Raw genomic sequence first — 11,001 nt, forward strand, 5'->3', positions numbered from 1 at the left:
CATGTACTCTTCATCCATACCTTTGCTTAAAGCGGTCCTCTTTTCACCCAAACAATGTAATTTTCACTCTGTAAGTTTCCATTTACAGTCGTCTCAGACCCACCAACTTGAGAACAATTTTTAATTGTATTATGTGATTGGCGTGACTATACAGGACATACATGGATAGGGCCTTAAAAGAGGCAGGGCCATTAGGTTTACCCCCCCATATCCTCCTCCCTCAAAAAAAAACAAGGTACTCTGGAGCAACTGCACCTGTCCTGGGGTAATTTAAGAAAACTATGTGGAGCCCATTTCTGCATGCTGGAGACATGCCATGTGCAATGGTTTCCAGCTCACCTTATCAGAGGAAAGTGTTTTTCATTGGCTTTTTGATAGAACTCATTCATAGCCTTTGTGTTGAGCTGTTGAATATTTTGTGACAATAGCACCTTTCTTTGCTGTCACTAAGGTACACCTTCGTTATATGGGTTTTTGGGCTTTTGAATCAATAGAATGCAATATCATGTCTTGCAAGGCAAATTGATTTATTAACACTGAGGAGCTTCTGCAATTGTGTATATGTTAATTACATTGGGCTATCTCTTGGCATTCCTTTGTGGAAGGGATATAAGCTTGAACTGCAAAAGATAGTTGACTCATGTATATAATGTAACCTTCAGCAACAGAAGGCTGGATAATATACCACTTTGTTTCAATTTCTACTGGGCTGGCATTTTATTCATAACATAAACTGATGAACACTTCACATATTTAATGAAAAATGTGTCTGCGGGTTATTTTCTGCAAAGCCATCTTCACATCTTTGTTTCTCAGACTGTAGATCATGGGGTTCAACATTGGGGGTGTCACAGTATAAAATACAGCAATCATTTTATCTTGATTTTCATTTTTAGAGTTTTTAGACACTGGTCTCATGTACATGGAAATAACGGTGCTGTAGAATATGGTGACAATGATCAAATGAGAAGCGCATGTGGAGAAGGCTTTTAGTCTAGCTTCAGAGGAGCGGATTCTCACAATTGTGATGATGATTTGCGTGTAGGAGATGAAAGTGAAGACACTTGGTATCAGGAGTATAAAGACTGCAGCAGATAAAATAATCATCTCTGTGGCAAAGATGTCCACACAGGCCATCTTCAGAAAAGTTGGAACTTCACAAACAAAATTGTTGATTATTTTTGCCCCACATAATGGCAACTGCAGTGTAAAAAATGTATCCAGGAGTGACATTGCACTGCCACTTAACCAGCAGCAGGATGCCAGTGTAATACAGAAAGATGTGCTCATGATGACTCTGTAGCGCAAGGGATACACTATGGCTACATAACGATCATAAGCCATGACTGCTAGAAGGACACACTCTGTACCACCCAGGGACAACGCTATGTACATCTGAGACGCACAAGCATTGAAACTGATAGTCTTCCTCACAAGGAGTTGGGCCAACATGTAAGGAACAATCGATGATGAGAAGCAAATATCCAACAAGGAAAGATTCCCAAGAAAGAAGTACATAGGAGTATGAAGACGAGAGTCACAGATCCATGCAGTGATCAGAATGGTATTTCCAATGAGTGTTAATATATAAATCACTAAGAATAAGGCAAATAGAATAATCTTCACAACTGGATCTTCAGTTAGGCCCAGCAGCAAGAACTCTGCAATCAAACTTCCATTATCCATCTTGGTTCTGTCCATTTTTATCACAACTGTAGGAAAATGAAGAAAGACCCATGGTAAACTCATTGTGCACAAAGCTAGCAAATGGCCTGACACAATACACACATCATACCCGCTACTTAAAAAAGCACAGCAATATCATCACCACAAATCAATTTATAATTGTGACAATCACTTTTGGCAGGTGTGCATCTCACTCATTTAGCCTAATCTAAGCAGCTTTACAATTGACACTAAACCTGGAATAATAAAATACAATCCTAGCACTCCTTTTCTCTGTGACCTTCTCTGGCTACCTCTCCTAGGCAGAATTCAGTTCAATCTATGTGTAACTCCATACTGAAATTGCTCACATGTGTGGAGGCTTCAGAAGCTTGGAATGCAAATACTCTTTGCTCTTGGATGTTCCATAGTTCAAGAAGGCCATGACCAGCAACCAACCTTTCTTTGGAGTTGGGGAATACGCATGGAACTCCTTGCCAGTGTCATCGAAGAAACTGACTATTCCCTTTACTCTAGACTGACCTATTCAAGGAATTCCTGAAACCTTGACATTATCTACTATGTATTGCTTTGCATGCTAACCCATCAGATGGTTCTAACCTTCTGGTTCAATATAAAAATGTTCCTGTGGCATGTCCCTCCCTATGAGGTAGCCCTATGTTTCACTGGTTATGACGTAAAGTGCCTTATACATGTCAGACTTGGCATTACTATTTACCTTACATAATATAATAAAATAAAATATGTTAAAACATAATGCAGAATAGTAGTGTGTAATCCTCTGAGATACATACATACACCACACAAAATAAAATTACTTGACCTACTGATCATGATTATGCATCAGGGGTACAACTACACCCAAAATTTGGGGGAAGTGGGAGCAAGGTCAGCATTTCCATCAATGGGACAGGGAAAGTATTTGAATCAGTGGAGGAGGATCCCAGAACCAGGCTGTTACCAAGATGGTATTTCCTATGAGTTTGACAGAATACATTACTAAGAGCAACACAACAAGATTCATCTTGAAAGGAGGATCATCAGTCAGCCCCAGCAGGGAGAACTCTGCAGTCAAACTCCCAACATTTATCCCCATTGTATCCATGCCTATCCAAAGCTACCATCCATGGTAAACACATCATACATAGAGCTAACATTCAAACCTATAACAATGCACACTTCCATCCCCATCGTATAACAGGAAACTGATACCTCATCATTACCAGTCAACTCAAAATTGCAATCCTTGTTCTTGTCTTAAACAGTCTTGAATTTGTTATACAAGTTTTACAGGTATGCCTCTCTCAAACTTAACCCCACTCAGAGCAACTTTGTGATCAACATATTATTTGTGACATTCACTGGCTACCACGCCCAGCCAGAATGCTGGGATAGGCTTCAGAGTTTTGAGAAGCAAAGCCTCCTTTTTCTTAGCCAACAGGCAATCTTTCTTTGGAACTGAAACCTTGGGGATAGGCGTAACCCTTCTCAACCCATAGTGAAATGTGATAATATTACTTTTCTTTGTTTAAAGTGCATGACTACAAGAGTTGCCACAGAATACAGCTGATTGGACTCTGCAAGGGAGATCTTGCTGTAGAGCTTTGAAAGGCAGTTTAGGATTTACAATCTGTCTTTTGACTCTTTTCAGACACCAGGAAGGGAGATGCAAATTTTAGGCTGCTTGAAGTAAGTGAATCTTCAAATTAACAGAAGCACTGCTAAGTATCCTGTCTCCTTGTGTGCAAAATGTCCACATTTAGGCCCATATTTATATTTTTTGTTGCAAAACTTCGCTAATGTAGTTTTGCATCAAAAACTTTACCTCCAGCTTGCGTCATTTTAAGACGCATTTCGGGCATCATATTAATAAAATGGCTCAAGCGGGCGGTAAGGCCCGGCTAGCTTCCTGTGAAACAATGCTATCCGGGGGGGATGGCGGTAGGGAAGGAGGAGGTTGTGCCTTTAAAAAATGACTCTAGCTTGGTTAGAAGCAAAGAAATGTCTCTAACCAGACTAGCTCCATTTCCTGGCGCACAACCATCAAAATCATGCAGCATCGATCCCAAGACGAAACCACGCAGCCGTTCATAGTTAGAAACCAGCTTAGGCCTAACCACCACACTGACACAAGCAACGTGAAAGGTTCATTTAAGGATATAGTAGAGTAAGAAACATGAAAGGGATTTCAGGTAAAGGCCAACTAATTTCTAACAGATCCACAAGCATTTACAACATCAGCATACAAGTCCCCAAACACACTCTCCATGCCTACAAACAGATTGTGGCTTGGTAAGACAATGGTTAAATAATTGAATTAGCCCAGAACACACATGTACATGATTAAATAGTGGGCGCACAAGAGAGATCAAATTCTGAGCAAATGGATGTCTGAGACACACAATGCCACCAACACACACTTTATGTAAATTACTTTTACCATGAAGCACTCACAAATTCATGAGTCAAAGAATGCAAGCACTATCGAATGCATAAAGAATGTGCAATGTATTGGCTCCGGAACTCTAGACTGGGCTGCCTCCTTTCTTACCGTCAGAACCCAGAGAGTCTGCTTCCCCCCATTCCGCTCGGATGCCACCGAAATCATCTGCGGTGTACCCCAGGTTTAATCCCTCAGGCCAACCCTCTTCAAGGTCTATATGGCCCGCTCGCTAACATCGCCTGATCCCACAACCTCAACATCATCTCATATGCCGACGACAACCAGCTGATCCTCTCCCTCACCAAGGACTCCACCAAGACATACCTCCATGAAGGAATGAAGGCCATTGTTGAATGGATGAAGAGCAGCTGCCTCAAACTCATTTCCGACAAGACTGAAGTCCTCATCTTCGGCTCCACCCCCTCCGCATGAGATGACTCCTGGTGGCCTGCCACTTTCATAGACTACATGAATTGTGAAACAGGTCTGGGGCTTTGTGTAGTTATACAGCATGCAGACATCTTTCTTAGCTTTTTATATGTGTATACTTGGTTTAAACATTATCTTTAGATGTATGATATATTTCTTATAGATAACACAAATGGTCTTTCCTAAAATTAAATATATGCATACTATTTTTACTTTATCCATTGTGATTTCCATAGTAACATTGTGTTCACTTTACCAGTTACACGTTTTCTCCTTGCTCCATATGCTACAGCGTTTTTGCATTATCTGCCACAGAATAAATACTTTCCCAGGATATGAATTAAACACACACATTATGTGCCCCCATGCTAGATAAGCATAGTAAATGTTTACATAGTTTATTGTGGCATTACACTATACTTAACTAGTCCATACAGTTTTTATATTCAATAATAATGTTATGAATGTCTAGAATGAAAAGTTTTCTGCTAGGCAATAGGCACCAACTCTTCCTGAGTTTCAGGTGGAAAGCGTCTGCACTCTTTTTTTTTTCTCACCTGAATGAGTTACCTTGTCTGAAACATATATGTGTTTCATGCCTCATTCTCAGGTGCCAAAATATATTACATTGGCATGCTCTCAGTCCAAATTGATGTTGAATCCTAGCCACTCTGCTTCACTAGTGTCTCCCATTGTGAGAGATGTTTAATGTGGAACCTATCCTCAGTCCTGTCAGTATCTTACTCCTGGCTATTGGCCAACGTGTCTTCCGTGCCTCATTTGCACTTTGGGTCAAATTTATGAGAGGGTTGTGTCTCATTTGCACCATGGAATGTTATACATATAAACTTCTGAGTCAATTTTTTGAAGTCACACAAAGCCACTGTTGCGTATCTCTGAGTAGGTTCAAAAAGCCAGAGTAAGGCAACCCAAATTTCTGCTTTGCCTTATTCTGACCAAGGTAGGAGTTCCATGGATGTTAAGGTGGGTGGTACGATGCAACTCTCCTGGACTTTTACGCATTCACAGATTTACAAGGACTTGTAAACTTGAGAATGCACCAAAATTTTGTACCTCCCCAATAGAGGTGTAAGGAGGAGAAATATCTTCATTTCTCCTTGTGTTTTCGCCTTTGGGATTGTTTCTGTGCAGGAAGGTGTCCCTTTCTACACAAAAACAATCCTACATCAATCAATCAATCAATAAGTAATTTGTTAAGCGCGCTACTCACCCGGTATGGTCTCAAGGCTCGGGGGGGGGAGCCAGGTCTTGAGATGCTTCCTGAAGGTCAGGAGGTCCTGGGTCAGACGTAGGTTGACAGGGAGGGAGTTCCAGGTTTTGGTGGCAAGGTGGGAGAAGGATCTGCCACCGTCTGTGGTACGGTGGACACGGGGCGGTGGTGAGGGCGAGGTTGGCAGAGCAGAGCTGTTGAGAGGTTTGTTGAGGAAGGCGGGTCCGGCGTCATGGAGAGCCTTGTGAGCATGGATCAGGAGTTTGAAGATGATCCTTTTGTTGACGGGGAGCCAGTGGAGGTCTCTGAGGTGGGCTGAGGTGTGTTTGTGGCGAGGGAGGTTGAGGATGAGTCGTGCTGAGGCGTTCTGAATAAGCTGAAGTTTTTTCTGGAGCTTGGCAGTTGTTTCCGCATAGAGTGCGTTGCCGTAGTCCAGTCTACTGCTGACGAGGGCGTGGGTGACCGTTCTTCTGGTTTCAATGGAGATCCATCTGAAGGTCTTGCGAAGCATGCAGAGGGTGTTGAAACATGTGGATATGATGGTGTTGACTTGCTGGGTCATAGTGAGCGATGAGCCCAGTATGAAGCCGAGGTTGCGTGCGTGGGTGGTGGGAGTTGGGGCGGCTCCTAGGGTGGCCGGCAACCAGGAATCGTCCCATGCTGATTTGTTGGCGCTGAAGATGACGATCTCGGTCTTCTCTGAGTTCAGTTTGAGGCGGCTTGCCTCCATCCAGTTGGCAATGGCGTGAAGTCCGGTGTGAATGTTGGTCTTGGCAGTTGCGGGGTCCTTCGTTAGAGAGAGGATCAGCTGTGTGTCATCCGCGTATGAGACGATGTTGAGGCTGTGGGATCAGACGATATTGGCGAGTGGTGCCATGTAGACATTGAAGAGGGTGGGGCTGAGAGAGTATCCCTGGGGGACTCCACAAATGGTCTCAGTGGCTTTTGACAGGAACGGGGGAGGTGGACTCTTTGGGTTCTGCCAGTGAGAAAGGATGTGAGCCAATCCAGGGCTCTCTGGCGGATTCCAGCATTGTGGAGATGTGTGCGAAGTGTGCGGTGACAGACGGTGTTGAAGGCTGCAGAAAGGTCAAGGAGGATGAGGGCAACGGTTTCACCTTTGTAGAGCCTGCTTCTGATGTCGTCAGTAGCAGCGATGAGAGCGGTCTCGGTGCTGTGGTTCTTGCGGAATCCGGACTGGGAAATGTAGAGTAGGCTGTTGTCCTCCAGGAAGAGAGATAGTTGGTTGTTGACTATCTTCTCGATGACCTTCACAGGGAAGGGGAGTAGGGAGATGGCCCGGTAGTTTTTGAGGTCTTCGGGGTCGGCTTTGGGTTTTTGAGTAGGGTATTGACTTTGGCATGTTTCCAGCTCTCTGGGAAGACGGCGGTCTCGAAGGAGCAGTTGATAATGGTCTGGAGCTGGGGAGCGATGATTTGGCTGGCTTTATTGAAGATGTGGTGAGGGAAGGGGTCGGCCGGTGAACCGGAGTGGATGGTGCTCATGGTCTTGGTGGTTTCTTCGTCGTTGGTGTGGATCCAGGCACTTAGGATGTTGGTGTGGATGGGTGTGTTGGGGTTGGCTTTTGCAGTGGTGGTGGTGGGGGTCGGTGGTGCGAAGCTGCTATGGATGTCTGTGATCTTGCGGTAAAAGAAGGTGGCGAAGGAGTCGCTGAGGTCTTGCGAGTGTGGAGGGTCGGGCGAGCAGGACTTGGGTTGGAGAGTTCCTTGATGATGTTGAAGAGTTCTTTGCTGTTGTGTGCGTTGTTGTCAATTTGTTCTTTGTAGAAAGATCTTTTAGTGGTCCGGATGAGCTGGTGATGTTTGCGGATGGCAGTTTTGAGGACAGCGTGGTTGCTTTCTGATTGTTCATGGCACCAGATCTTCTTGGCTTTCCGGCATTCCCACTTGGAGGTCTGAAGGTCGGTGGTGAACCATGGGGTTTTCTTGCTGGTGCGGATGATGGTGGTTATCCTGAGTGGGGCGAGGGTGTTGGCGCAGTCGTTAAGCCGTTGCTTGATGTTGAGGGTGGCTGTGTTGGCGTCACTGGTGTTGGGTGGCGGGGTATGGCAGGGGTGGAGATCAGTTGGTCCTTGGAGATCTTGTTCCACTTGCGGTGAGGGGTCCGATGCTGGTGGTGGCAGGCGGTTGGTTTCTGGAAAGAAAAATGGACACAGCGGTGGTCTGTCCAGTGGAGTTCGGTGGTGTGGGTGAAGGTGATGTGGCTGCTGGTGGAGAAGATTGCGTCAAGAGTGTGGCCGGCTGAGTGGGTGGACATTGTAACAAGTTGCTTGAGGCCGAGGTTGGCGAGGTTGTCTAGTAGGGATAAGGAGTTGCTGTCGCCAGTGTTCTCCAGGTGGAAATTCAGGTCGCCGAGGAGCATGTAGTCCGTGGAGGCTAGGATGTTGGTGCTGATTGTGTCGGCGATGGCGTTGCAGAATTGTGGGCAGGAGACCAGGGTTCTGTAGACAAGGGTTCCTCTCAGGGTGGTGTTTACGTTGACGTGGATCTGGCAGTGCAGGTGTTCTGTGCCGTCTAGGGCGTTGTGGGTGCTGGTTGAGATCCTAATGGTGCTCCTGTGGACAATGGCGATTCCTCCTCCTGGTTTGTTGGTGCGGTCTCTACGGATGATTTTGTAGCCCTCATGGATGGCTATGCCGATGTCGGGTTCCGAGGAGGGGTTCATCCAGGTTTCGGTGAGGAAGGCGATATCTGGGGAAGTTGATGTGAGTAGGTTCCAGAGTTCAATGGCATGCTTGTGGATGGAGCAGATGTTGAGGAGGATGCAGCTTAGGTGGTTGCTGTGGGTGCGTTGTTGTGGTGCTGGGAGGCTTGAGCGCAGGTGAAGTTGCACGTCCGGCACAAGAAGGGTCCATGGGTGTGCCTAGGGAAGGTCTAGACACAGGCGGTGGGGTGGTCAGGTTGTGCACGTGGAGTTCGTTGGCGGTGTAGTCGCATCTGGCGGCTTGGGGGGGTGCCTGGGATAGGGGGACTGGCACCCGGAGCGGTCCAGGTGCAGACCGGCGCAGACGGGCTTGCCTCTGGCGCACCAGCGGTGGGGCTGCGCAGTGGCCACCATTGAGAAGGGGAGGTGGGAAGGAGGAGCAGCTGGGAGGCGGAAGGCAGGAAGAGGCGGCAAATGGGGGCGCGAGAGGGATAGGGCTGCAGGGGACACAGCGGCGGGAACAGGAAAGAGGGAAAAAAATGGCAAAGACTGTGAAAAAACAAGAAAGGCACTAAACAGAGTCAAATACAGGAAAGGCAACTAAGACAGAGTCAGAATAACAGAAAAAGGCACAGAATGTAGAAAAACGGCACAAATAACACAAAGACAAATAACAGGACACGCAGACAATACTTACGGCAACCACTAGACACCAGGCATGAGGCGCAGGCGGGTGCCTGCGGTTAGTGGAGGGCCTCGAACTCGCAGCAGCAGTGAGAGCGGGCTCGGGGGCACAGAGGCAGACAGGTGGAGCTGTGCAGCGTGTTGAGTGAAACCTGGCCTTAAGACAGGTCAGGGTTTACTCTCAGCACCGCGCAGCAGCAGCCATTAAGAAGGGGAGGTGGGAGGGAGGAGGGATTTATTCATGATGTCTCCAATGTACTGTGCTTTATGCTGTTGATAAACTATTTCTTTTAACTGGAATCTGTAAAATTCATATTATGTGTCACACTGATTACAGTAACTTTGCTGTTTTGCATGCAAGACTGAACTTTGAAGGAGATTTGTGCAAACCATTTTTCTTCATATATTGGAGTACAGAGTGGTCACTGACTGTGGTCACATAGCTGAGTTGTCTGAAACAGGACAGAGATATTTGGATTGTTTGATTGGTAAAGAAAGGTAAACTATAAGGCACATATAGGCTGTCAGCATCACAAAGGGTATAGGTCTGGCAGACTGCAGGCATGATCACTTTGATCCAATATTATGCAGTAGTTGTTATATGCCATTCTCTCAGATGATACCGAACTTCCAATCTGAGAATAACTCTGATTTTCTTCACTATTTTCATGGGCTTTACTGCTCACTCACTTTGAATGATAACAACTAAAATATGTAGAAATAGTACCACTACTGATGCTCTCACATGACCAGGCACCTGAATTAGGTCAACCGCTGTTGGTTGCTGAAAAGAGGAAGGCCATAGACCAGCTGGCATCAGGGAAGACATTCAGGGCCAGATTTATCAAGTTTTTTGCATTCGTAAACGGTGCGAATGCACGTTTGCGAATGCACGTTTGCGAATGCAAAAAGCCAGTTCAGAATGTATGAAAGACATTCTGAATGCAATTTTAAGGAATCGCAAAAATAGCGATTCCTTAAAATTGTGACCCTGTTTAGAGTCGCAAATTGCGACTCTCTAAATAGGAAATCGCAAATAAGGATTCCTTATTTGCGATTTCTTAGCGCATGTATGAAGCCATTCCTAAATGCGATTTGGGCATTTAGGAATCACTATTTACCACCAGGTTGAACCTGGTGGTAACCATGTGCATAATTTAAAAATGCATTTAAAATGCATTTTTTAAATGTACATGTAAAGCACACATGCCCTTTTGGCATGTGTTCACCTTACATGTCCCCCCAAAAAAATGTTTTGGCCCCCAGCACCCTGGGGTTTTGCATTTCCAAAATTGCGATTTCTGGTTAAGAAATCACAATTTTGGAAATGCAAAAAATTTGCAGATATGGGCCAACAGGCCCATAGGTGTGAATGGGGCCTGTACCGCAATTTGCGATTCGGTAATAGCATTTGCGATTTTTAAGAAATCGCTATTATCGATTCGCAAATGTGATACCTGGCATTTTGCGAGTCGGAAATAGCGATTTCTTACAAATCACTATTTCCGAATCGCAAAAGGCCTTCATGATACATCAGGCCCCCAGATTTGATGGGTTTCTCATTGAACTTTGGACTCCCTATAGGGCAAATCAGGTGCTCAATACACATAAAACGTCCATGGAGACACCTGATGATGGCTTCCTGCTGCTATCCATCTGGGAATCCTTGTTGGCAGCAATGCTTAAGGATGATGATGACCCACTGGATGTGAAGTCTGATAGATATTTTCATTGTTCTATACTTAAAATAGGACATTAGGGAAAATAGTAGCAAATAGATTGTTGAGTATTCTTGGGATCCTGGTGCAACCATTCCACAATGGGTGTGTACCACCACCCACCTACACCTTTGCTGACTCCTTCT

At 45.4% G+C, this 11,001-nt stretch overlaps 1 protein-coding gene across 1 annotated transcript; it reads right to left on the minus strand.

Moving 5' to 3' along the window:
* Positions 1 to 753: 753 nt before the first annotated feature.
* LOC138296970 (olfactory receptor 2D3-like) lies at positions 754 to 1,701 on the minus strand. Its single transcript, XM_069236486.1, has one exon. It carries the CDS (start codon positions 1,699 to 1,701, stop codon positions 754 to 756), a length of 948 nt encoding a protein of 315 aa, XP_069092587.1.
* Between the last annotated feature and the right edge of the window lie 9,300 nt (positions 1,702 to 11,001).

Source organism: Pleurodeles waltl, chromosome 5 (genome assembly GCF_031143425.1).
Source record: "Pleurodeles waltl isolate 20211129_DDA chromosome 5, aPleWal1.hap1.20221129, whole genome shotgun sequence".
Lineage (NCBI taxonomy): Eukaryota > Metazoa > Chordata > Amphibia > Caudata > Salamandridae > Pleurodeles > Pleurodeles waltl.

Bases quoted from the DNA above. Each gene is read 5' to 3' on its own strand.
- LOC138296970 (XM_069236486.1), bottom strand. From the start codon at position 1,701: ATGGACAGAACCAAGATGGATAATGGAAGTTTGATTGCAGAGTTCTTG.